The sequence below is a fragment of the Corvus kubaryi genome, unplaced genomic scaffold (genome assembly GCF_017639235.1).
Source record: "Corvus kubaryi isolate FWS band 111438036 unplaced genomic scaffold, C.kubaryi_AGA036_p1.0 65401, whole genome shotgun sequence".
NCBI classification, from domain to species: Eukaryota; Metazoa; Chordata; class Aves; order Passeriformes; family Corvidae; genus Corvus; species Corvus kubaryi.
This window is the reverse complement of record NW_024581977.1, coordinates 138,592-166,556: the sequence shown is the minus strand read 5'-3', so window position 1 is coordinate 166,556 and position 27,965 is coordinate 138,592. Positions and strand designations below refer to the sequence as shown.

The window sequence follows — 27,965 nt, the reverse complement described above, 5'->3', positions numbered from 1 at the left end:
TGTCATTTCTCCCCAAAATGTTAATATTGGTGTTTGTTTTTATTGTGGTTAAAAAACTTTGGAGAAAAAACTTGGTCTTGCATGAAGACATCATAGCACAATTTTTGCTTTATAGTGACCAACTCAGATTAAGATAAGTTTTTATGGCAAACATTGCAAGTGTTATGTTATACAAATTGCTTATTTAGTTAAAAATAATTTCACAAGTCTGCAATAACCTTTCACATACCAGTACAGAACTTTTAATTCTAAAGGTTTCCAGCCTATCTTAGTAATAAGGTAAATAATGTATATAAAGTTGCTTTTATATTTAAAATATACATAGTTGATTTTGAATTTTTCGGAAGGAACCCTTAACTGCACAAATCATACATCAATGACTAAAGATTTACTGCCTTGGTCCAAGAATTCTCTGTTAGGAACAGGTTTCAGGATCAAATTTAGGCTACAGATATTAAATTAAACAAACAACAAAGAAGGAATAAAAAGGGAAAATGGCTTTTTTTAAGCCTGTTCTTTTACAGTTTGAATGGTGACCAATTTTCTTCCACTTACCAAGGCTGCTCAAGTAAGAAAAGTTCTAGCTTTTTATATATATTTTCATGATCAAACACTCTCCATGCAGTGGAAATTAATCATAGTTTGAGAAGCAGATCCATTTGTTTTTCCTTTCTAGCAACTTAAAAAAAAAAGGAGAAGAGAAAGAACACAGATACAAGACCCATATTAATGTCCTTTTTTTTTTTTTTCTTTTGAAAATAGTTTTTCTTTCCTATTATGTCTGAAGAAATTTAGATACCTTTCAACCTTCTACCCTTGTAATTTAGGAATTCACACAGGCCTAAGTACAGGTTTATGCCCATAATACATAGCTTTATTGGAGCATTGGTTGTGTCAAGAGTTCATAAAACAATTGTCCTCCTTTGAGAGAGTCTAGAAGCAATTCTTTGATCCTTTGTGGTGAGGTTGGATGGTTGGAAGGCAATGCAGTTGTGAGGGATATTGTTGCTGCAGAGCAGAGAGAGCTGCTGAAAAGGCATCCTAAGTTTAAAAAGGAAAAATAAAAGAGGGAAGTGTGTTGGGACATGCTCAGAGCATCAAGTAACTGTGAGAGACTTGGTGTGTTGTGGACATAAATGCTGTTGTCTTTTATTCTGTGGTGAGTAGTATGTGATAGTGTTAGAGAAGAGTGGTAGATGAGCTCTGAGCAGCTGTGCCTTCCCTTGTGTCCCTCTGTGCGTGGCTGGGAACTGCTGAGACTGCTGGGATGTGCTGGCCTGGGAACCTTCCACTTTTTCAGAAGTTAGCCAAAGACTAGGTTGACCTGACTCAGTTCTAGACCTTCCAGCCACAGAAGGTACATGAAAGTGAATGTCTTGTGCCTTAACAAGTTCACCGTTTGGGTACCAGCAGCTGATGCTATGTAGTAATAAAGGAATAATTTTACTTGCCTCTTGAATGGAAAATAGAAGTCAGCAGACTGGAGTTTGACTACAGAGCAGTTTCTTGAGGTGACGTTAGCTGGTCTGTCTTGTTGAGAATATAAAAATAGCAGGCAGCTTTCCAGGAAGAGTTTGAGTCTGTCTTTCTGATCATCCACACCCTTCCTTTTTCTTCTTTTCTGTCCTCTCCTCAAAATTCTCCAAAGCTGTTTTTTCTGGTCCCTCTTCTTTGCACACTTATGCCACTTGCAGCTTTTCCACACTTGTCCAGTAGTCACTGGCAGAATGTTGTCTGTGAGCATATGCACCTTATAGGAGCATGGCCTTTAGATGACTCCACTGGAGCTTTTTCTTTCTTTTCAAAGTGATGAATATTAGGTGGAATGAACTGAGTTTCAGGGACTTCTAAAAGTTCCCTACTTCAGGCTATGTTTGTTAACAAGTTGATAATGACTCTCTTCTCCTAGGAGGTGTTCTTTCCTGACTACAGTAAATAATTGTGCTCTCTAGCTGCTGCCCTCAACATTTCCCACGCACACTATCATAGCAAACATATCTCCATCAGATTCTCATCAGCAATTCCTTAGCTGCCACAGCAAATGTGTCAATACCTGTGTGCATCCCTGTAATTTCTTGCCCCTTTATAAAATGTTATGCTCCACTTTTTATTGGAGTAGGTTAGGTGATTTGGTTTTTTTTTAGTTTTAAGAGCCTGTGCAGCTCACGGTGGGATAAGTTATTGTGTATTTCAGAAGGATGTAAAATCTCTATTCATAGAAAAAATTTAAATTGTTTCTAGGACTGAGTTTTGAGTAAGGTTAAGAATGTTTCAGCTTCTTACTGCGTATCCAAGCTTCTTTGCTATGGATCATTCATGGAGGAAAGACCCTTTGTCAAATTCTGGAATAGGTGAAAAATGTGCAATACAAGATTTTTGATTATATCAAGAATTTACAAAATTCAGGTCAGGAAGTTGTCTTGATGCGTAATATTTAAGTCCAAGCTTTTATTGGTATTTCTGTAATCTTGGGCTTCTCCATGGATTTTCTCCTTGCATCATTCCAACAGCTTGGGGAGTTGGAGTACATAAAGCAGGTCATAGCCGTGGCCGTTGTACCCATGTTCCCTCCCATGTTCCTGCTCACTCCGTGTGTCCCATTTCCTTTCCCAGGGCAGTCAGTAGGGTGAATGAACCATTGTGGTAGGAGGGACAGCTGACTTTTTGTTCCCAGGAATCTCTGGGTCTGTCCCTTATCAGCATAAGTTGGATGGTGTGCAACAGGGACCTGGGCAGAAATGGCACCAGGAAAGAAGTCAAAGCACCTGCAGCTGCATCTCAGGTGATCCCAAGGGTTGCCCTGAGTAAAGAAGTGCCAGGAAGAGGCTGTGGGAAACCTCCCAGTCCTGGTAGTGGTTCCTCACAGGCTCTTTTTAATGTATTTGATTTTTCCTGGGCTGCTTTGGGAGTACTTGGGAAGAGCTTTGGTGTCACTGCCCTTGAGCAGCAAGTCCAGCTGTCCCTAATGGTGGTGTCACCTCCTGTGCCTGTGCATCAGGTCTTGCCATGCCAAGGGCCCACTCCAGTTGTTGACAGGAACTAAGCTCAGCAGTTTAGGCAGTGCTGAAGTAACCTTGCTCATAATAGCTTTTTTTTTTTTTTTTTTTTTTTTTAAATTTTTACTGTGATATTTGACGTGCATGGCCTACTTTGTCACATACTTAGCTGATGTGCTACTGCTGTGTTACCTTCTCAGCAGGTAAAAGAGCTGGCTGTAGGCAGAGGTTCAGCAAATCATTTTGTATAACAGAGTAACTAACTACTTCACACTCCTAAATATAGTCCTGAACACAAGTGTGGCAGTATTCATGAAAAATATTTAAAGCTAGATTTCACACTCATTTTGTATTTGATCCATTTCTGGTTTATTTTTAACTCATGTAAGATGAAGGGTGGAGTTTTTTTTCCCTTTTTCTAAATCCTAGTGTAGGAGCATACGTGAGATATGAAGGACTTGTACAAAGGCACAATTTTGTGGGGTCTTTTGGGTGTAGTTTCTGTTTGTTTAGTGTTGGAGTCTTAGTATGCCACATTGACACAAAGCTTAAATGGCAGCAGCAAAAAGATTTTGGAACTTTTAAAACTGTAGCTGCTAAGTAGTGGTTTGGAGTAACCCTTATGAGAGTGGTGATGTCATCAGCAGGCTAAAATGCCAGTAAAAATTAATATAAAAGCTGGGATTTTTCTGTGGAAGAAGATGTTGCACTTACATTTAATTTCTTCCTTTCCTGTATTACCCTGCTTATTCTGAATGTACATTGTTTGTTTGTTTGTTTGTTTGTCTTTAACCCTTCTCAACTGACCTGCTTGTTCCTCAGTCACATTTGCTTTTTGCTTCACCTTAATAGTCAGAAGTCATCATCTAATTTATTTTTATAACATAAAGACATACAGGTGACCTACACTATTGTTTTTCTTGGTCTTAGTACCTTATGTTGCACCACTTAACACTAGTTATGCTTGTAAATGTTGTATAAGCTTAGCTAGCGTACAGTAAAAACATGAACTTCAGAATTTTAACAAAATTGTCTTCAAAGATAATATGGTTATGGTAGCTATGGTAACTAAAACTAATTAAAATATGCTAAAATTTGCAGGGGAGTGAAAAAGGAGAAAAATGTAAGTTAATGTTTTTGTTTTCATAATTTAACAGTAAAACATTTTTTTTCCAGTCTATTGTGTAAGTGCCAGTCAGTCAATTATATGCGTTTTTAAAGAATTCCTTTAGAAATAGTAGAGGCTGAACCACATTGTAATTTTTGTATGTAAACTGAAAAAATGCATAAATCTACCCACTATTTCCATAGTAAGCTTATTCCTTGGGCAGAAATACTTGTGGAGGCTTCCTTGAGTGATCTCTGTAGGCTTCTGCTTTATCTGCTGGACAGCTTGTGGGCAGCATCTCTGTGGCTTTGTGGCCTGTGTGATCATGAAATCATCACAGGGTTTGGTCCTAATATAATTGTACAGTCTAATACAGATGGACTGGTGAGGGCAGCCAGATTGATGAATTGTAGCTGTCATTGAGACTGATGATCTCTTTGAATGAACTTTTGAACTTCTGAAGAAATATATAGCATTTGCTATAAAAGATTTTTTGTGAAGTATTTATCATGTTCCAGTTTTTGAAAAGTAATTTCCATAGTTAGGTTTCATGTGTAGGTGCAGAAGAAAGATTTAAAGGATGGTAAAGGATGGCATTTTCACATCCTGCTTGTTTTCAGGGTTTCTTTTTAATTTAATGGTAATGCTGTACTAGTGTACTTGTTTCAGAAAGGATTAAGAGAGTTGTTTGGTAAGAGCTGTAATCCTTTGTGTTTGACATGTGCAGAGTATTGTACAAATACTAACAATCCGTACAACACTTCAGTGGGCTAGATGGGGACAGTAAGATGAAAAGTTTGAATTATTCAAGGTCAGTATTTAAGTAAATATTGGATCCAAGATTAAAACTGTCCTCAGTCTTGTAGAGAGCATGATTTCCTGTTTCTCAGCATAGTCTTTTCTTAACTTGATTGTCCAGCTCCATCTGTTTGTGCTGCAGCCAAGTTCTAGTACCACTAAAAGTTAAATGAAAGGCAGAGTTTTGCTGACAAAGAATGACGACTGTTTTTAGTTGTATTAGTTTGAGTCATGTTGCCTTTGGTTAATTATTTTTGATGAGACTTTGTGTTCACTTCTGAACTGAAAAATAGATTTCATATTAATAATGGAAATTAAGGAAGAAAATACATGTAAGTTTTTCTTGCAGCACAGGTCTGACATATCTGGGCTGATATTCAAGACTGTAGATCTGAACAATCTGCTGATGAGTGAGCACATGAAAAAGGAGAATGTTAGAAAATACTTGAGTTTCTTCATGTGCACTAGAAATTTGACTACAAATAGGTGGCCATATCAATAGCTCTCACTCCTACCAGAATTAAACTGGGTATCTCATTGACACCTCAACATTATTTGCTTCAGTAGCTGGCATGATAGGTTTTTTTTAGTTTTCGTTTGTTTTGGGTTTTGTGAGAGCAGCAGCAAGTCCATGCTCTGTGCATTTACTCGTATTAAATATTAATGGACAAGAGCCAGTCTTGATCTAGGACTTCAGAGAGAATTTAAGAGGTTTATGTAATCTGTGCTCTGCTTCTGTAGGATTTTGGCTCCTTAATCTTTCTCTCCCTTCTTTAGTGCCTTTGTACAAAGCAGGTGTGGCTTTCTCTCCATCATCAGTGAGCACTCTTGGTTCAGGCTCCTGGCACATCATCCTTCTTACCCATCATCTCTAAACCTGTCAAGCAGTGGTTTAGGACCTTTCTATCTTGCTTTTCCCCAGTTTGATTAAGAATTATTTTCACTCTGTTTCCAATTCTTTAGACTTTATTGAAATTCACTTCACAAGATTTAGCAGGCTTTTGGGCCAGTTCCTCAAGTGCATGTCTTCACCTTCCTGTGCTTATCGGCCCTGCCTGTCACACTGCTGCTTGATGTGTTGTTCTTCCCTGACTTCTTTGCTCACTCTTCTTTATGCTCTGAAGACAACCTTCCAGTCACTTATTTGTGTGTTGCTGTCATTTTCTCTTTCTGGCAAAGTGCTGCAGAACTGCTTAGTTCTTCAGTTTTTGGGAGTGATACAAGCCCAGATTATGGCATCTCTCAGCTCTGCCTTTTTATTGCTAACTTTTCTCACTTATATTTTTTTGTCAGCTTCCCTTTCTGACACCCTTAGCAGAAAACTTTTTCAGCTTATGCTTAGGATGTCCCAACATATTTTCCTACAATTTTTGTCCATTTATCTTGAATTTGGAGTCAAGAGGAGGAATAATCTCGTTTATCATTCCCAACCCAAAATCTGGCTGTCTCTTACATGCTCCTCATCTGCTTTGTTGCTTACACTCATCTCTACCTTTCTGTCCAACTAAATATACTTCTGAAGTGCTTTCACTGTGCCCAGTGTTTATTTATGGAATCTTTTTCTCTGTCCTTCCAACAAAGCTCTCTTCTAGTCTTAAAAAAAAAAAAAAAAAAGCAAAACAGTATAGTAAATTTTACTATCCAAATCCTGAATTGACTGTGCCAGCACCTGCTTGACCCTCTTTTGCACATTCTTCCCTTTTTTAGCTGCATTGAGTTTGGTGGCACCTGTCCTCTTCAAATGACTGCTGCATTTCCACTGCTGTCTGTTGCCCTGTGTTTGTTACTGTCATTCTCAGTTTCTTCTTTGGTAGTGGTTGTAATCTCAGTGTACTCCTAGATCAGACATGTTTTATATGAGGCACACTTCTTTTTGCTTTGTATCCTGAATATCTTCTGAGCCTGCAGGATCATTACATTTTCTGAAATCTTCTTCCTGTTCAAGTCCTCCTTTAATGTGTGCATTAAATTAAGTAAGAAAGTAATTTATATTTCTTTTTTTTTTCCCAGCTTCAAATAAGCTAGGTGGGTTTTTTTTATTATTATTATTATTATTATCATGCTGTTTTCCTTCTCAGTCACAGCAGTATTGAATATTGTTTATTTGTGTGTAAGTGGCACTTAGGAATCCATGCCCTGTTGTGCTTGGTGTGTTTGCTTTAAAACACCACATACACCTTTGGTTATGGGATCTGTGCTTTGGTTCTTTTGCATCTTTTACTTCTTCTGACCTGTAACCAGTGCACAGCCTGCAAAGGCAGGTGAACTTAGCTCCTCTGTAGGAGCAACCTGACTGAATCAGTAGCAAACCAGTTCAGTGCAGCAGTGTGTGGGGAATCTTGTGCAGGTGTTGTCCATATGTGCTGGGTACATGCCTGGAAATGGGAAGGCTGATGGTAAGTTTTTTCATCTGTCAGCATATCATTTTTCACAAGGAGTGGAATTTTTTTGAAGGCTTAGGGGAAGGACGAATTCTGTTCAAGGTTCTTTCATTTTATTACTGTAAGATTTATAGCATTGCCAAGCCCCTTCTTTGGACTGATACCAGACCTGCCATCCCTCATCCATTTGGAGTGCAGATCGCTCTTCCTTTATTTTTCCAGCTTTTATTCCAAAGATGGAAAAAAAAATCAGCATTTGAACTCTTTTTTGAAGGGATTAGTTTGTTCAGTCCTTATTTCTAAATTAGAAAGTAAGGAGTGCTTTAAGGAGACTTTAAGATTTTCATAGTTTTATTTTACATCCCACAATAGGGTTTTCAGTTTTAGAGCACTAACATATTTCTCCTTGGATTTAACCAAATCCCTGCCCTGTTGAAGTTGCTTTCTCTGCCTCAGTTCCCTGCCCCTCTAGACTTGAAGCTGTTACCTATTGGTCTGGATCCACCTATCCTGACACTGAAATGAGGGCCTCATTGAAGAAAGCATTCCAGGATCAGTTTATCATTTGCTAGTTGATAGATTCTCTAATGCAGGGTTGCTTTTTTGGCTTTTCTTTCTTTGAGCACTGCTGAGGCCAAAAATCTCCCCAGGCACTTTTTTTCTGACGGCCTGTTCAGCTTTGGGAGAAGCCTGGATGGGGAGAGACGCTGTCACGTGCCCTGGCTCTTGAGGCCTGCGCTTCACTATGGTGAGGAGTTGACTGCCAAGATCTCTCCAAGTCTGACCTTTTCTTGGAGTACAGTTATTTCCAGCATGCTTTACTCTTTATCTTGAATCACAGAATACCAGGTTCTCTGTGAACAAAAGCAATTTTTCCTAATATACATGTGTCTTTCAGAATGTCCCTTCCTAAAGAACAGAGGGAATCCATTCTTGTATCGAGCATCCACCCTGCATATTTTGTTACAAGTACCTAATTAAGTATGTTAAGTGCTAGTTCTCAGTAATTGATATCACTGAACTCATTGCATATCTAAGGAAAACCATAGACACAACTTTATAACAAGCTGATCATAGCCACCTAGGGGAAGGTGTAATTTTTAACTTCTAGCAAGGTTTAAATGGCTGGGAACAAAGTCCAGATAAGTGATTTGGGTCATTTCAAAATGAGGCTCTGAGCTACAATGCTTTTAGGCTGCCCCTCTCTCTCTTCTGTAGCCCCAGGCACTGAATTGCAGCTTGTCCATATATTTGGTTCCTATCCTGGTTTTCTTCTGGCTCAAAATCACAGGTGTGTTGTTTTTTGCTGGATTTTTATTTCGTACCTATCTTTTGTTTGATGGCACAACAGCAGACAGAGAATCCTAAGGAGAACTGCTTATAAATGCATGTTCATGTTTCTCCTACCCTTCCCCCATGTCTCCACTCTCTCCCTCCCACCCCTTCCCAAATTCCATTAATATTAACAGAACAAGAGCCAGAACTCCAGCATTAATCTCAAATTCAGAATGAGATTTTTCTGGCTCTGTCTGCAGCTAATGCAGAAGACAACAGAGGTTAGAAATGCACTTAAAAAAAAAAAAGAACAAAAGGCCTTTTCATATTCAACACACTGAATGGATTGTGTTAGGTAGAAATAAGCTTTCAAAGACCAGAGCATATGTAAAAAAATATTAAATGTATTGTTGTTGGAAGGCAGAGGAACATTTATTTGCTTACTGATTACATTTAAAGTTCCTGAGCTTTAACTTACATAAACTCATTGTTTCTTCAAATTTTGTGTGTGGAGAAAAGAGTTCCTTTTTTCAGCTTACTGGTTCATGTATAGATAAGCAGTAAAACCAAAAAGTCAAATGAACAGAAAGAGAACTGTGTTGATAGTTACATGCCAGCAATGTACAAACTAAGCATTTGTAAGGAGATGTATAAACAAACTTCAAAACCAGTGAAATTTTGCAAACATAGATTTCATAGGCAAACTGGAATTGAGTGGAGAGTGAAGAGAATGAAGAATTCAGATAATTTGCATTTGTTTTCTTTGACCCCAAACTAAGTATTTTCTTTCATTTTCAGTGTTAAGTGCACAGAATGTGTTATTAACCTTTATGAATTGACTTTAAAAGCCAAAATCAAAGATAAATATTACTGTTCTTCTAAATAGTTTTTGTTTGAATGTTGGTTTATTCACTGCAAAGTATTCGCTGACTTCTGTAGTCTGCACAGGCACGTACTCCTCTGTGACCCCTGTCTGTGGTTGCTCCAAGAGTCACTTTTCCCCGCCATGGGAAGGATGGCTCATGTCCCTGTCTACTCAGTGTGGGGTTCTGGCTTCTGGTGACCTCAGCGAGCTGTCAGCAGACAACTTTGTTAACTCTGTCAAGTAATGGATTGTGTCCATCTGGTTGTGAAGCCAAGGGTTATTTCAGAGGATAGAAACTGATCTGAATTCTTCAAATAGAGGAGGTCATCTGCATGTCCTGTGGAAGGTGCTTTGGCAAAGCAGTCTGGAGCAGTTGGCTCTGCAGTATCCATGTGCTGCTCTTCCTCCAAGGAATTGAAAGAACATATTTTAGCAAAGGATTCCTCAATCTAGCCAGTACCCTGAAATACATGAACACAGAAAAAGTTGGTGGTTTTCTTTTTTTGCCCCATTCAATATGGATTCATTTATTCTTAAATTCCAAGAAAATACCAATACCCATCAGTCTATCCTTTAGTCTGGAAGTTTGTGTTATTTGGGTTTTTTTGGGAAGGGCTCCCTTATTTTCTTCTCATCTCTTTGGCATTAGAATTTGCTTATCTCACTTTTCTGATGAATCTACATTTTCCAAATAAATGAAAACATAGGGGTTTATTTTTCAAAACTGAAACGGTTGGATTGCCTTTTTGTTTGACTGGGATAAGCATCCACAATGCTCTGGGGAATGGAGAATGATCTAAAATAAGCCTAGCTGTTTTTTGTTGTTTATCTGTTTCTTTTTGCATCTGTCTTAGTATTTATTGCTACCATCTGCGTTTCATTTCAGGTTGTCTAATGTCTTACTCTGCATGTTCTTTGCCTATTCTTTTTACATAGCCTTGGGCTGTAATATCACCATTTGCCTACAAGAGATCCATTTCTATCTGTAACAAAATGAATTGCATTCATCTGTGTAATTCATTTCTAATGAATGCCTTGCTCCTCATTAAACAGTGATTTACCTTTGTTTCCCTTTCCTACACTGTCAACACAAACCATTTTGAGGTCCTGTGGAGAGATGCTAATTTGAGGAAGCAAAAGTCAATGCAACTAAGCACTCACAGGGGCCATTCTCCTTGGCAGTTTCAAAAATATTCATGGGACACTTTGCAGAATACAATTTGCAGGTGGATAAGAAGACTCAGAATGTTTTCCTGTTCATAATCTCTCAGTGTACGAAGACAATGCTTGACAGTTTAAATGCATTTCTCCTTGACACTCTCAGGAACAGGGGAATCTTTTCAGACCTTGTCTGTTCTACAAGAATTTTACCTGTCACAGGCACATTTTGGGAGACTGTACTCTTGGTTCACTACCCCTCTCTACCTTTTCAGGAATATTAAAATATTTTCAATGTATTTTCAGATTAATATTTTTAAATACCTAATTTTGAGATATGTCAAAATGTTACAGACTTGAAAATGTTTTGCTTCAATTTTTTAATGAGATGCAAAGATTCATATAAATATTTATTGGCTTTGCCAATAGTATCTAAAGGAAAAGGACGAATACTATTAATTCATGAAATAGGGGTTGTGCAGTAATTTTGTTACAGATTTGGTTCTTATGCAACTTTTGTGTAATGCACTTTGAAGCTCTCCAGCAACATTCCTTTTTCCAGCCCTTTGCAGAACAGCAGAGTCTGCCATGTGTGCAAATAGATCTGTGCTGCTGACAGATGATGCTTAGAGTACGGGGTGAATTACCAAGTTTATTTTCACTTTAACCCTAAGCAGAGTTTGAACTGCAGCAGTGGATTATGAATATGAAAATACCAGTGGTAAACATAATTTAAAGCAATACAGATGGTTTTCAGGAAGTTTGATTTACAGCCTCTTCAGCTCTTACTTTGGTGATAGTACAAGCCACTCTCTGACACCTTTGATCACTTGAATTTAGCTTGTCATTTTTCAGTATTTATTCGTGTGTTGGGGCAGATTGATCCCTGATTGAAACTCTGGAACTGCCAGTGGGCATCAGTGGATTTACACCATGGACTAATTTGATCATGGTATTATGAGGGGATTGGATCGTGGGAGGCTGGGGTTTTGTAACTGGTCTTGTCTAAGTCATGTAGTATTTGGAAGTAAAAAAGCTGATTAATGTAACAAAATCTTACTTTTAATATGCATTTTAGAGGACAAAACTGACCTTGAGAACAGTGTGATGCAGAAGAAAATTAAAATCCCCAAACTCTCTCTCAATCACATAGAAGAAGCTGGGGAGGTTACAGATTATGGGGAAGAAGATGTGGAGCTTAGACACAGTAAGGTACTGAAGTCTTTCTGGTTTTGTTTTTTTTCTTCCTTTCCTTTTTTTAATCTTTTTTTGCAAGTGCTTCGGGCATATTACAAACGTCTTAGTTTAAGAATTCCAGGCTTGCTTTTGATCCCCTTAAAACATTGTGTTTGGTGAAATTGGGTCACATTGTATGTGGGGGTGGGGTATAGGTTTTCAAAACCTGACTTAAGTGCAATCAAACGTTCTCCTGTGTATACTGTCTGCACAGTGTAACAGCCATCTGAGATTGGTGGAACAATGCTCTTCCACTTTGGCCCAGAATGCCTTAAAAGTCACCAGTACCTGACAGTACCAGCTGTTCTTGGTGGCACTTGTGACATACTGTTCACTGCTTGTTTGGAATTGGAGGGGGTGCTCTGAGACTGCCCAAATACAGCAGTGACTGACAAGAAGAATTGACAGGAATGTATCACTCCATTATAACTCCCAGCTGCCTTTTTAGGTTCAAATGCCAGAAACCCACTATGGAAATGTATTTATTTTTTGATATAAAATTATTTCTTTAAAAGTCTGCCAACCTTCAGAGTAAGATATTGCTCTATGGCTTCATGTGTCTTGCAGCTGCAGGAGTGATATTAGTACATTTCCTTGTGGTGGGCCAGCTGTTTTTTTAATTGTTAAAATTTTTTTAGAACATGAATGCCGCAGGTGTAACATCAGATAATTTTGTTTTCTGCCACATTACTCATGGATATCGTGGTATGGGAATTTGATAGTGTCAGCTTCTCACTTCTAATCTGCGAGCTGCATTTGCTTTCCTTGGAGTTGCTTGGAAATTCAAATGCCTTTTGATATTTGGCCAGTAAAGCTTAGTGACTTTACCTGTACTGTCACATATCAATCCCACTATCCAGGCCCCAGGAAAGTGGTGTGATTTAATTTGTAGGGTTTGTGCGGATGACTGAAGGTAAAATTCCACTGAGAGTTCCCAGGACCTGAAGCCTCTGCAATGCAGCACTAATATAGAAGGAATCAGTTGATAAGGAAGATGAGGCTGGATGATACATTCTGTCTCCAGCTTTAGTGTTTTCAAATCCCTTTCAGTGTTTGCTGATAGCGTTAGTCACTTGCATCAGGCAGTTGGGTGGACATGCTGTAGGGAGAGTCAGAGAAGGTTTTGTCTCCCAAAGTGTGGGAAGGACAAGCCCTCAGTTCACAGAACAGCTTTGTGCCTGTGGTGCTTTCACCTGTGATGTCGTCACAGGTGATAAATGGAGCACACAGTTGGTTCTTTCTCTTGCTTATCAGAAAATCAATTGCTGTCAGAAATCTGAATGTTAAGGGTAAACTTTAAAGAAAAAGAGATTTAGATCCACTTTTTAAAAAAGAAATTAATGATACGGAATCAGGTGACCCATGTACACTGCTTTGTAAGTGTTGCACGAATGCCCTTAACTGCCTCAGAAGTTTGTACATGCATTTAGCTGAGTTACAACTGCATGTTAGTTATGATGTATATTATATCCATAAGAATCTGCTAGGCAAAATATTTTTGCAGACTGTCTTTGTCTCGGTTTTTTGGAAAACAAGAATATTAACAGTTCCCAAGACTGTAGAATTTTGATTTTATTTTGTCTTGCTGCTCTCCTAATTTATTTATTTTTTATTGTAACGTGCAGAGACAAGATGGGAGGAAACAAAGTGAAGGTACACACAAAAGCATTGAAGCAGTTGTTGCTCGCCTTGAAAAACAGAACGGGATGAGTCTCAGTAATACTTCCAGCCCTGAGGAGGCTTTTATGGAGACTACAGAAGGCATGAACAATATGGACGATGCTGTAGTTCCTCGGATTCTCTATGAGGAATTGCTGAGGAGTTACCAGCAGCAACAGGAAGAAATGAGACACATTCAACAGGAGCTTGAGAGAACACGGAGACAGCTTGTGCAACAGGCAAAGAAGCTAAAGGAGTATGGGGCACTCGTGTCAGAAATGAAAGAGCTCAGAGACTTGAACAGGAGGCTCCAGGATGTACTGCTCCTAAGACTAGGTAGTGGTAAGTGCCGGACTTAAGTGGGACTAGTTTGAATGCATTTTGCAAGTGTGATCAATAGTAATGGAGACATATTTGAAGAATAACGGTGGTTGTTAAACTGGACATTGAATGTTAAAAGGGTTTTCTGCCGTGGCTGTACAATACGTGTCGAATTTGTATGCTATGTACGTCTGGGGTTTTCTTTAAAAACTAGAGGTCTTTGTGCTGGTATGGCTGAATCAGAGTTCCATTTTAAGCAGCTGTATTAAAAAGAGTCTCTGACCTTCCAATATATGCTGAAAAAGTTAATAAAGCATCATCTGCAAAATATACCAATATGTTACAGTTAAAAAAAAAAAAAAAAGAAAAGGCGCTGGAACAAATAGTTGGGCTAAAACTAATTTATCCTTTGCAGTTAGGGATTTTGTTTATTGTTATGTGACTATGTTACCTTCCATTTTCTGACTCCTCTTCCCACTAGTAGCTTATTAGAATGTGATATATTCCTGAACTTCTAGCAGTGGCTTTAAACAGCCGTGCTATTTGAAAAACAATGCATTGTTAAAGCGTAATTAAAAAAACTTTATATTAGTGTCCCGTTTATCAACGCTTGTTACAAAATGCAGGTTTGTGTAATTTGGATTTCAATTTTAAATATCTTGGGTCAATTGCTCCTTTGTTTGGGTTTATAACAATTATTTAAGCATTATGTTGGAATAAATGGGAAAAAAGACAAAATAAAAAGTTCATCCTTTTTATTGAAGATGGTACCTTTGGAATACCTTCAAAAATTCGACAGATTACATTTATTTGCTATTAGAATGTGGTACTGGTGTGTTGAAGATTTGCTCGGTGACTGAAACTTGGTTGAAATCTGTGCATCCAACCCTTAGCATGCCATTCTTACGTCTGCCTTTGTGTATCTGGAAACTTAATTTTTGCATGTCAATTGGATATTGGCTCTTCTCCTGGACTGGAACGAGTGCATGCAATTTGCATGTGGGTCTGAGTTACCCTCACGTACAGAGCTGGACCTGGGAGAGCATGTGCCTGTGCTGTAGCATGTGTTAAGGTGTGCCCACACCCTTGGAGCCAGGTTCTTGGAGTGTCCCACAACCTAAACGGAGTGTCTGATTGTGAATGCTCATCACTGTTACACTGTGCATAATTAAAATGTCGTTACTTACCATAAACATTCTAGTTAACTTTCTAAATAAAACTAAATAGGCAAGGTTGCCACAGCCTGGGAAACACGATGTGGTTGGCAGGAGATTCCACTGAGCTTTCTAAAATTTTCCTTGGATGGAAAGATGTTTCTTCATCTGCAAGTAGTTAGCTGGAATTTATGGGAATGGAGCACGAGCCAGATGTTGGTAGGCAATGGGGCTGAACAGTGTAAAGTACCAATTTAGTTTGTAGACTTGACAGCAATTGGAGTGGTGAGACCAGCAGTGAAATGAAGACAGCTACTGCATTCTGTCTTGTTTCTTTAAGAAAAAGAAGATGTGTTTTTTACTTGAGCCAAAAAAAGAAACCTTAGGAAAAAAATGAAAAAAAAAAAGAGGAAAAGAAGCCCTGGAAAAAAATACTGACTCTAAATATGGGCATGAATTTTCATTGTATCAGTCTGACAACTGAAAACAGATCCCAATTACATTGAAGACAAGTTCTTGAAATTTAATCACATACCTGGAAAAATATCAGCTATAGGACACTTCCAAAAAAAAAAAAAAAATCCCTTATTATTACTTGTAAGGAACATTTGTTGGTAACAAAGGTAGAATTTGGCTGTGCTGGCTGTGTCCTTCACAGGGTTTGTATTTCCCAAGACTCAGTGTATTAACTGTTGCTTACTCTGTTGCTTTTCCTTGTAGTCTCATTCACAGCAGAGAAACAACCATGTTCTAAAAAGATCAATACAAAACTTACGAATAATTAGCAAGGGAGACATCTTCAGCATGTTATAAATTAGAGAGTCTGATGACAGTATGAAAAAGTGCTACTTTTAATCAAGAATAGATCTGAAAAGATTTTTTTAGTCTTCCTTACTTTTCCAGCTATAAATGAGGTATGTTTGGGTATGTGAATAATCTCTGGAAATTGTTCTGAAAATAAATTACATCCTGAATTCATCTGCAGTTGCAGTGATCTCTTAAACCTAGAGTTTCAAATTACATGTAATTTATGTTACACTGCACTTCTAGCAGGCTGGACTTAATGCAAACTAATTGCATTTCTGTTTCACCTTAGAGACTTGTGATTTCTTTGCATGAGATGACAGCTGGTTTGTGCTGATGAATTGCAGCTGTGGGAAATGTGTGCCTGTTGCCATTTTAAACTTGCAGATCAGATATAGAACAGCCTCTTGAGCTAACGTGCAGTCAAGTAGTCAGTCTCCTAATTTCCCATCAATGTGTTGAATTCAGTGAAGAGCTGGAAGTCAATGGATTCTACTTGAGACTCAGGCCTTCAGCTCTGCTGCTACACTGCAGCCACTCTTGTGGCAGGAGTGAGGAGGTTCTTCTTCCTCATGGTGACACCGAATTGCTCTTTGTCACAAAAGAGCCTTGGAGGCAGCTTTGGCAGATGACAGTAGTGAAATCAGTACTGATCCATGGAGAAATGCTTAATACCTTCTTTATGATTTTAGTATGTTATTTCCCAGCAGATCCCTTCCCAGAGGAGGCAGGCATTTCACCAGGGCTCTAGGGACCAGAGCTGTGGAAAAATGTGATGATTGTTGTGGAAAAGGTTATGGTGTCCCTCTTGAGCTCCTGGAATAAAGTGTGCAGCCTCTTGCCTTGCCCACTTGGGGAACTGGAACCCCAGCAGTTGTAGGGCTTTGCAGTTTGTTTTGTTGCACCTGAAAACACTAATTGGCCCTCTTTTTATCAGTAGAGGGTAGGATGATTTAAAGAATTAATAACTGACTCTCCCCTCTGTGGACTTTATATAGCCCTTGGATTGCAAAAGAAGAATTTCAATAACTTCTTAAAAAAATAATTGTCTGCCGGGCAAGATCTGTGTAGTTTCCTGTGGCTGGAAATATGGTCAGCAGTACTGAAGTTGTATAGGGATAATGCTTGGGTGTTTTTAGCTCCCTGATAATTTCTTCATTTTCATGTTACGTTGCTGAGAATTAGTGTTGCTCCAAAGTCAGGGAGTATATTCACATTCCTTCAGAAACATTGATTCATCAGCACGTGCACACAGACCCCCAAGGTTTTATTTTTAATCCCAGTTCAATTTCAGTGATCCAGTTTATAGTGTCTTGGGACTGACACCAGAGTAGGGAGAATGAAATGGGATTTGTGTCTTACCACATGTCAAGAATTACTGCTTTTCAGCTTTTCTAGATTTGTTTGGCTTTTGGATGTTAAAAAAAAATTTTAAAGGCCCAAGGTTTCTGTCAAGTACAGAAAGTACCGATATTACCACTTGTCATTGTCAGACTTGTGTTGTTTTCTTTCAAATTCTGGTAGACCATGTAGAAAAACTTGCTGCTTACAAATGTATGCTGACCACTTGACCAATCAATTTATTTTAACTTTCTTAGTAATTTTTGGAGTAGCATGTAGTCTAAGACACATTTTTGAGGAAAAGGGATGGCAAAGGGAAGCCTTCTACCTCTTCATCCTGATCTGAACTTGCTAGCCTTTCGGATATTATGAAAAAACTTCAGTTAGAAGGAGAAAGATTTTGCAATAAAACATTTGTTTCCTTCTTGCATTCCGAAAATCGCCTATTTTTTTTTTCCCTGATCCTTATTACGTAAGTGCTGTCATTGTTAAGCCTTTAGATAGAGGTATATATTTTTATATATCCCATTCATCATCTTTAAAATAAGATGCAGAGCACCAGAGCTGCAGAGAGGGGGAACTTGGAGTGTAGTGCATGGGGCACACAGCTCTCGTTAGCAGGCAGGCAGGAGTGCAGGTCGCATGTGCAATTCACAGCATGCGGGGTTGAAAACACAGAGTTTAGTGGTTGGTAGAAGTGGCTGTAGAGCCTGCCTGGTTAGAGACAGGTTTCTGTTTGGGAATCAAAAATCAGGATATAAAAAAGATATTTTAAAGGCTTTCTTTTGGTGACTTCTAAGCAAGTAGTAAAGCATGAATTGCAGCAGAGGTATTCTGGCCTGTGAGAGCTGTGGTTTCTGTGGACTTTAATCAGCTTTTTTCTTGGGAAAGTCCTGGAAACCAAATTCCAGCTGTGTCAATATATGACTAAAAACAGTAAAAGACTTCTAAATAGGGACTAGCAAAAGTGTTTAAACTGAAATAAACGTTTCCTGCTAGGAAGAAGGTGGTTATACTTAGGTGTCTTCCTCGAAGTGACTTTCAAAGTGTAAGAAAATAGCCCTTTGTTGAAGGATGTTTTCTTAAAGTAGCAGCTTCAGAGATGACGTCCTAAGGTCCCACTGGCAATTACACCCCTGCAGCTGCTTGTTCAGGTGTGCCCATGCTGTGGGCAGGCTTTGGGTTTTTAACCGGTCTGGATCTTCTCCCAGTCTGAATCAGCCTTACAGTCTCAAGCTTAGGAAGTTTAGTTTGTCTTGGCTTTACTGTTGTATATTCATGGTACTAGAGGTGCTTACTAAGATCACTATGAAATTATAATGCAAATGGGATGTTTTTGTGATTTCTCTGTTTGCATTCTGCTTGCATTGGGGCTGGCTCTTAAGACCCTCTTGTTGGTGGCACTGCAGTGTAGGATTGTCTGAGTTGCCAAGACAACTTTCAGTCGTTGCAGAGCGTGGAGTGGCAGCCAGCTGAGAACATTTAGCCGGCTATGTAGGTGTGGAGTAAGCTATAGGATAAATGTCAAATGCTGACAACGGAGGAAGCACTGCTATCGCTGTATAATAATCTCTAAATGAAACTGCACAAAGTGGGAGGGATGAATGCACAGGAACTATTTAAGATGTGTGACTAAGACCTGAGTTGTGGTGCCAGCGTGACTTGCAGAGTTGGATCAGTTCAAGGCTGAGTCTGTGTGCGCAAACACTGAGCAGGGAGCTGAAGGGTGACCTGATGATTGAATTGTCACTGGCTGAAGATGTCAGGGTTGGGTTGCACAGTGGTGCAGTGCTCTCAGCACCAGCCTGATGCAATCTAGCACTGACAAGTGGGTGAGTTTATCCTTAGGGTTCTGGACATGGGGTATTTCCATGGTGTCCAGAGTCTAAGCTGGAAACCTTGCTGTGCTGTTGAGCCACCGGCCCTGCATGAAACTTCAGTGCCTGCTGGAGCTTCTTGGGATCCTAGAGCCAGACATCACAGGGCACTGATAGGCTTGGGGCCATAGCCTAGACTTCTGGTGGAACCCCTGCAATGAATGGAGTCATGAAATCCAGTTCACAAATTATTTTTAGTTTGTTCTTCTATCTTTTTAGGAACACTTTATAACTTGGATCTGGAAAAGAAAAGTTGATGACTGACAAAATAATTATCTTCCTTTGAAGTCTCAAACATATGCTTAGTAGTATTCCATTGTTTAATCTGTGCATAATTTTTGTTGATTACATTAAAAATAAAAATCAGTGTTGGATGGATTGGACAATCAAAGTTCTAATTTATGTGGGTTTTTTTAACCTTTGATATTCTTTCTGTGCATGACACTTTAGCATAAGTAGCCTGTTTCCTTCATAGCATTTCTGCAGATCCTCACTATTTTTATACACCTCTATTATATCTAAAGAGATTTCAGATTTCTATAAAATTTGTAATTCTATGTGGTGTGGATAATTTATGTAATTATCACAGTAAATTATGCAGATTCCTATGCAACTATATAGCAATTCTTATTTGAAGAATTACTATTGTTGCTTTTGTTTTATAATTTCAGTGTCATTTTAACATAATTTCCTTAGTGTGCATTGGAGAAATCTTACCCATATCTATAATTGTCCTTATGCCTTAAGAATAAAATTAAACACTTAAATTAAAATTAAACATTTTAATGTTTATAAGGCAGGAATACTTATCCTGCTGTTACGTATTGATGTTCAGAAGTAGGATTTTGGTTTAGATTACTTCTAACTTTAAAATGAGCATGACTAATGTGTTATTTTATGCTAATCATGGGTCATGAAGGGATTGATTTCATGTTCTCTGGGATAGCAGACAGCTCTCTTTTCTTAACTGTCTAGGACCTGCCATTGAGGTTGAAAAAGTAAAACCTGAATCAATTGAGCCTGAACCTGAGGTACAGAAGACCTTCAATGAGGAAGCAAATACATCAACATACTACCCTGCCCCTGTTCCAGTAATGGACAAGTATATTCTCGAGAATGGAAAGGTATTTTATGTTAAATATAGCATGAATAATGTGTAAATGTCCATCAGGTGATGTTCTTGTGGAATTTTCATGATTTTGCATGGTAGCAGCTTATCCAAGCTTCCTCAGTTTTCATGAAGGTGTGCTGTTATGCTGAGGAAAATTGTGAAGTTACACAGGTATGGAGAGCATAGAAAAATATCTTCAGTGGTGGGAGCATTGAATGCTGTGCAACATGAGGCATTTATTAAATATGCATGCAGAGGCAGATTGACATAGTCTTCAGTTAGTGACATCCATAAATACACCAAATATTGACCAAAGTCGGTAGCCCTCACTATAAAGTTACATGAGTCTACTTAACCAAAATACTTTTTCTTAAAAGGTTTTTAATTTTTACAATGTGCTGTAGTCATGTTGCAGAGAAGCCCTCATGTTTGGTTTGAAGTGGAGTGCAGGAGGTAATTATGAACCCTGGAGTGAAAATGGGCTCCCTTGGTGCTGGTAGGAGCATTGCCACTGAATTGAGCTGACGTAGTGCTACTTTCCAGAGACTTTTGTGAAGCTGGTGAAACACCATCTAGCTCTAGTTTGCCAGAATCTGACTGAGAGCTTTTCAGGTTTCAGCATGTTTAACACATTAACTGCTCATCTACCTAGGCCTGCTTTTACAGCTGTTTCCATTATCATTAAATAACTGTGATGTTTCTTTATACAAAACTATAAGTCCTTCAGAACTGCCTGTGCAGATCCTGTTTCTTGGTGTATATATGCATTTGGTACTCTAATCTGAGAAACCTTAGGGAGGAAACATCCATTCCAGCTTTGCCATACAGTGGAGTTACTGATGGAATAGCATGAAACTGCATTCTCAGATTTGTGTTAAAAGATTGACTGCACAATGTCTGTCCTTCTTGAAGATGAATTCAACATAATCGTTGAGGACAGAATGTACATGAAAAATAGTAGAATCTTGACAGTGACAGGTATTTGGTTCAGATAGCTTTTCTTGCCTAATATATTTAAAGATGTCATTTGCTTGATTATTTTGTGTATATTTGTGCAATGAAAACTTCAGGTGTATTATTGCGTGAGTTTCCTTTACCTCCTTCTCTTCCACTTAAGGTCTGTGGGATAGGGCACATCCTTTAGTAGTTGTATACAGCTTTTCCTGTACCCTTTTTTCATCTGTCAGCTTCTTGGCACTTCTTTTGCTGAAGTTTTCTCTGTCTTTACAGATATTAGTATCTCTTTAATTTTCTTTTTGTAATTTTGGTTCTTGGTTGGCCTATTTACTGGGGCTACAGCCAGCTCAGATGCCAGAAATGTGAACTAACAATGTATTTGGAGTGTTGGAGGGTAGTTTTCTTCAGTTTTCCTTATTTATGGCTTTATTTCAGTATTCCTTTATTGATATGCACCACTAGAGTAGTTGAAATACTTTTTTACAAATCTTACCCTTTGTGGCACCAGATTTGATCTTAGTAGGATTCTTTCAAAGCAGATAAATCTCTTCCCTCCAGAGGGAAAACTGAGTTACTGAGAAAGAGCCTATGGCATTCATTTAAAGAAAAGAAAGAAGAGGGGGAAAAAAAAGAAAAAAAGCCCAGAGTTCATCTTCTGAGCCACGTTTTAGATCTATTGCAGATGTTAGCACAGCCACGCTGCTGCGCGTTGCTTTGAATTCGCTGCTGTCTCTGCTGCATTGTGCTTGAAGGTTGATCTGCAGTTGCTGAAATTGGGAGTAAATTTCCCATTGATTTCATCAAGACAAGAGTCTGGCTCATGGGGCAGCTCTTCAGCAAGAAGGGAATGTCTTCTGAGTGTGGAGTACAGTGAGCTTCCCAGAGCTTTGGGACTGATAGGAAACAGTGCTGGGCCTGTTGTAGAGAGGTAAACTGAGACACGGGCAGATTGAATTCTGCACCATAACAGCGCTAGAAATAGAAAAAGGGAGACGTAAGATTGCTGTGGCTGTGGCTGTCTGTCACATAGTTGCTGTTGCCATAGGTGTTTCATACCAGCAATTGCTTTTTTAATAAATGGCGCATGTTAAAAGAAGAGATGATCTGTCTGAAGCATAAATATTAAAAATACTTCCTGTAACCTGTTCTTTTCTTTTGAGTAACTTCAAGCTAATGAATAATGTAGTATCTTAAGAGACTAAATAATCTTTGGCAAAGGCAAACCCTAATTTTGGCAGAGGGGAATCAGATTTTTGATCAAATACAACTGTCTCTACAACTGACGTAATACAGACACCCAAAACTTGATATGTCACAACATTCCTAATCTTAGTGATTTTCTAGGTAACTTTCAGACATTTTCCCTGAAAACTTTACCAAGATCTAACCAGAAATAACTGAATTAAAAAATGTACTGTGGTTAGTTCCTGAGTACAGACTGCTCACTCCTGATTGAAGTTGCTTTACAAAATATGTAGAAAGCACCAAAAGAGCGTGCCTTTTTAAAATCATTTATGAAGAGGCTCAACAACAGAGAAAAAGGGAAAAAAAAAGGAGTGTTTGTATTGTGGTTATTACTAGTTTAATTTCTGTCCATGCAGACCTGTGAAAAGCTTCTTAGAATCCCTTTAGTGTAGAAGATTCTGCAGGAGAGGCAGCTTGCTGTATGGTTTTATGCCTTAAGGAAGGTGGAGTTTTAATTTTTTTTTATAACATAGCTTGTAGCCAAACCATTCATATTACTCTATTTAAGTTTTTAAACATCTAGTTGCTTTTGAAGGATGCCGTTGTAATAAAAAATTTCTTGAGGTTATAGTCCTCGTTAATAATTAAAGCAGGTTTCCATTTAAAGGAAAAATGGTATTCAGTTGAATACAGGCAGTAAAATTATGGGTATATAAAATTTTACAGTAGCTTTGTCCAATTTTCATTGCATTTAATGGGACTTCAGTGATACTGCTCAGATTTGTATGGGAGAGTTTATGTAAAGCCAGATGAAATGAGTAAAACCACAGAAAACTAAGGGCACAACAGTTTAGGCAAACAGAGCCTTCTGATGCAGTTTTGCCATGGGATTTTGTTGATGGGATTTTTTTTTAACCATAAGGGGGCAGAAAGTTTTTTGTAAGTGTTAATGTTACAGAAAGACCCCCCCACTGGACCAGATCTAATCAAAGGTAAAATTTGGATATGTAGCAGTCCGACTGATAGATCTGCTTGGTATGTTGCGCTTGTCCAGATTGTCTGAAGGTCTGAAGGTAAGTGCAGTGAGCTCTGATCAGCAGTTGGGAGGTGCAGGTCACACCTTAGCTTGTTATGATGATGAGAAAGTGTGTGTCCCACTGAATGAAGTTCATCACCACGTGAACAAAGCTTGCTGTGTGCAGAGGTAGTTCAGGAGTCTGCACTGTACTCCAGAAACTGGAGCACAGACATACAGGGTACAAAGCATTTGTGGTTCCATGCAGGGCACAGGGCCAGCGTGTGCATTCTGGTTGCTCTGGTGTCAGAGTTGTGCTGGTTACTTGTAGAGTTACGTCCTTGCTGTTGCTTGAAGGTGTCCTGAGCGTGAGGACTATCAGCTCAAACACGTAGTGGCAGCCTTAGGATGGTGCTCGGATTCTTGTCCTGCATTTGGCTTAAGACTGGAGCACTGGGAATCTTGGGGTAGAGACATAGGGGTAGCCCTGTGGGAGACAAGCCAGCACAGTCAAGACTAATAAGCAAAACTGGACTTGAGCATCTTCCTTTTGGAGACTCCAATGGCTTCACACTGCATTTCCCAGTACCCATATTATCCTGCTTTACTACTTCAGTGAAATACCTCGACTTCCCATTGCTTGGATAATGGAAGGTTTATGATGTTGCTGCAATGGGTCATTGCCTAACCACAAAGCAGTATTCATGTGGTACGTTGATTGTACATGATAGACACACTTTGTGTTAGAATTGGAAGTTTTACAAAGCTTCCAAACTCTCCTGACTTATATTGAAATTGGAGCTCTCAAAAGCCTTTCTTCCCTTCCAGTTACTTCAAACAATCAGGCTGGGTTTTGCCAACAGGTACAGAATACAACTTAGGGAGTAATTCCCTCTCTACTGCCTCCGGAATATGCTTTGGGTAAAGTCTGTTTTAGCCAAGGGGAAGCGTTTCATCTTGCTCCTGAATTAGGCTGGTGCAACTGCTTGGTTTATATGCTGTGCATAAATTTATAATACTGAATGTGTTCACCGTTTCCTTCTTCAATCTCTGTTCCTGACCACAGTCTTTCAGGAGAGAGGTTATGTGGGGGGGAAAAGTAGAGATTACTAAAAGGAAATATATATTGAGGTTGACTTGAACTCCTTGACCCACAAAGTTGGAGAACTTTCAGAGTTAGGCAAAATGGATTTGTTCAGCCCTAATTACTGTTATTTTAGTTCCTAATATTAATGTTCCTACAGCACTTGGATACTGTTGTGTGCTACATACCATAGATAAGTTGTTATTATTACTACCTTCTAGGTCCATCTTGGCAGTGGAATTTGGGTAGATGAGGAGAAATGGCACCAGCTGCAAGTAACACAAGGAGATTCAAAGTATACAAAAAATCTAGCGGTTATGATTTGGGGAACAGATGTTCTCAAGAACAGAAGTGTCACAGGAGTTGCAACCAAAAAAAAGAAAGATGCCGTTCCCAAGCCACCTCTCTCACCTCACAAATTAAGCATTGTCAGAGGTAGGTTATTTGAAAACTTTTGCTTCCTGCTTTGGAGTTTAACCATTAATCACCGAGTTGAAAGATGCTTCTTTTCAGCTCATTTAAAATTAACTGATTAAAAACTGTAATTCAGATTGCTATTGCATTGTGAAGTGCATACGTACCCAGGAACAGTAAAACACATTGCAATAGCTGTGCACAGTGCAGGCCTCCACAGCTGAAGAGTTGTACATTGACTTCAGTAAGGTTTGAGAAGATGATCACTTTAGACCACTTGCAGGGTAGGACTCTGAGCCTGGAGAACAACATGTTGTTCTAGAATTCATTTATAAACATGATGATTTTTTTAAAGTGCATATATTCCTTTAAACAAGACTGAGAGTAGCTTTACCACATTCTTTCATCCAGAACATAACCAGCTCTGGCATGAGGCACAGAAACCATTATAGCTGTGACTATAAAAATATGCATACCTTCAAAGGCAAGAAAGAATAGTTTTACCCTTTTAAGTGGAGAAAATGGAAATAGTAAAAATTAATTGTTGCACTTGATTTGGAATTTGGACAGGAGGTGTAAATCGCTGACCTCATCTGGTAGGGAAAATTGCAATGACACTTTCAGTAACTGCAAGCCTGAGTCCATGTGTGTAGTACCTTGAGAAAGAGAAAGCCTTCTCCTTTATTTAAACTGAATGGTGAATTTCAGTCCCTTTGTATCATCATGCCTGTGTTGCATCATTTCTGTCTCTCTTGGTATTTCAGGCTTCTTTTTAAGTCAGAACTGAGTTGGTTCCTCATGGAATACATACTGAAATTGGATTTTTAGGTTTTGTGTCCATACTAAATTGTAGTAGGGTTGAAAGAAATCTCCCCATTTGGTAGAGCTTCATTATTCTGCATTTCCTGTTCTTAGTTGCTCTTAACTGTGAACTCATAAAGAGGCGTTGTAATCTGCCATGAAAGTACCATGTTTGGAGTAAGAAATACGATTCCTCTGAGTGTGTGCGTGTGTCTGTGTCTGTGTTGTGTGGGGAAAAGTTGGAAACTTATCTCCGTACTGTCATCTTTCTTAGTTTATAAGAAATGAGTAAAATACATGGGTTTTTTTTACTAATCTGCTTCAAGGTTATATGTGGATGTGGAAGCTGTTCCATGCTGATTTTCTAGTTCTGTCTGGGGCCTTTGGTACAATCCTTACACATGTAGCTGAGTAATGATGTACTGGCCACATAAGGAATCCACTCTGTGGCGGTGGCTCCCCTTGTCAGCTCCAGATGGGAAGCAGAATTGGTTGCCCTGGTGTGCGCTTACAAGCACGCAGCAAACAGGGGTTATTTTCCACTGGCCCATTGCAAAGTGGTTTCCAGTTTCCCTCCTGGAGGCTCTTGCTCCTCAGCACTGCTGGCGAGGTTGCTTCTGTGAGAATTTCCTCTTCTACTTCTGTCAGGGCTATTCTGTGTTGCTTGAGCCATTTAGATGACAGCTTTCTTCAAATTTCCCTTGTTTTGACTACAGTGAGTTTGGACGTCTGCTCCAACAGGTACATGGTGAGAGGCAGATGGGGCCCTTCCCTTTCTTCTCTTCCATACCTTTACACTCACCAGCAATTCAGCCCTTCCCTATTGCCTCATTTTTCTGTGTTTTCTGTCATACTTCTGGTTCCAGCCTCAACCCTCATTTGAATTCCACTGTTACATGCCCTGGTTTTCCATGTTCCTCTTTTTAGTGTTTCTTTCACCTTGTCTCTGACTCCCCTTTGTTAGACTCCAGCCTGTACAGTCTCCTCTTGAACCAGTTAAACTGCACGGCCAGTGTTGCAGGTGTCAGGCTGCCCATAGCAGTGGGACAGCGTAGCTCATAACCATGATTTTCCATGTTGTCACGTCCTTTGCATTTGCGTCAGTGTTAGCAGGTCTTGCCCCGTGATGGAGAAAGCAAAGCAAAACAAAACAATGACCAGCAAGGGGACAAATAGGTGAAATATGAGGGAGTTTTCAAATGATTTGGATCAGGCATCACAAAAAGTAGTGAAGCTCCTGGTTAGCCTTTGAGGTCTACTTGAATCTTTGGTATTTAGCAGTACAAAGGGATGCCTGTGTGCTCCTGTAAAGCCAAAAGACAAAGGAGCAGAACCCCCAAAGTACTCTTTGAAGCCCTAAGCCAGTATCCTTATGCAAGTAATAAACTACTATTTCTGCACCCCCATCACAGAAATTGGAAGAGATGGAGAGGAAAAACTGTGGGCAAGGATCTGTCTGGGTCCCATGGACTTTTAAAATTACAGCTTTTGAATGAGTGCTGTCAAGTGATTCTTTGCTTGACTTTGTGGCTAAATGAGCAACACAGTCTTTCATTGGGAGTTCACCTTACTGGGTGTATCTGCCTGGGAGTGTTCCTGACACTGCTGTAGGGCCAGCTTATGTCCTGCAAACACATTGGCTTTCTTCAGGCTCTCAGTGATGTGCCTCTTCTTAGGTGTCGTATTTCTAATCATAGTTTACTGCTGATCAGCATTTCAGCTATCAGGCTGCATGCTGGTTAATTTCATTTATTTTGTATTCAGTACGTCTTACAACATAAAATTCACATTGCTTTAGATGTTCTCATCATTCTGTGGACACAGACTAACTTATTTAAAATAGATTTTTGAACGACAACATTAGCTCTTAATGTGTCTGATATCTCTATAGCTTCTTTAAAATCCCCACTGTGTAGTATGTAATAAAGAAATGATAAAAAGTATGATGGATGTGCACTGTTATAAACCTTGTTAATGCAAAATAACCTTTTATAAAACTTCTCAGAGGTTTCCAAATGAACTACAAAGCATGCATAGTACTTAATTTTCATAACTTTTTAATATGGTGCATTAGAAATGTTGTAAACCATGTTAATTAAGCAATAATCTCTATGGCTTTCTGTATGTGAAGCAATAAACAGCTAATGGAATAGATCACTAGGCAGAGCAGAACAGAGTTTGTTTAACCAGTCTGGGAAGGCTACACAACAAAATACATCGGTCTGTTCATGAAAACCAAAAAACCCCAAACCTCTTGTCACTAAGGAGTTGTGTGTGTTGCACCACTTCAGATTTCAGTGACCTCTGCAGCATTCTGGCACCAAACTACCCATCTGGGAAGAAAAATTATCTCAGCTTTCACTGCCCACATGGCTTTTGCAGTGCTATCACTTGCTTTTTGTATTCCAGATAACGTGTATTTCAC

General features: G+C 39.0%; 1 protein-coding gene across 5 annotated transcripts in view; it reads left to right on the top strand.

Moving 5' to 3' along the window:
- The window catches only part of LOC121673410 (BEN domain-containing protein 5), a 93,315-nt gene that overhangs the window by 64,546 nt on the left and 804 nt on the right, over window positions 1–27,965 (top strand). For 2 of the 5 annotated variants that reach the window (XM_042046699.1, XM_042046696.1), the window contains exons 2-5: window positions 11,660–11,793; window positions 13,443–13,818; window positions 19,949–20,097; window positions 24,547–24,760. In XM_042046699.1, the coding sequence (XP_041902633.1) occupies window positions 11,689–11,793; window positions 13,443–13,818; window positions 19,949–20,097; window positions 24,547–24,760 (844 nt within the window). In that variant the 5' untranslated portion in view covers window positions 11,660–11,688. Of the gene's footprint in view, window positions 1–7,020; window positions 8,575–11,659; window positions 11,794–13,442; window positions 13,819–19,948; window positions 20,098–24,546; window positions 24,761–27,965 lie in introns of those variants that run through there. The other 3 variants (XM_042046698.1, XM_042046697.1, XM_042046700.1) reach the window with 3 other exon arrangements.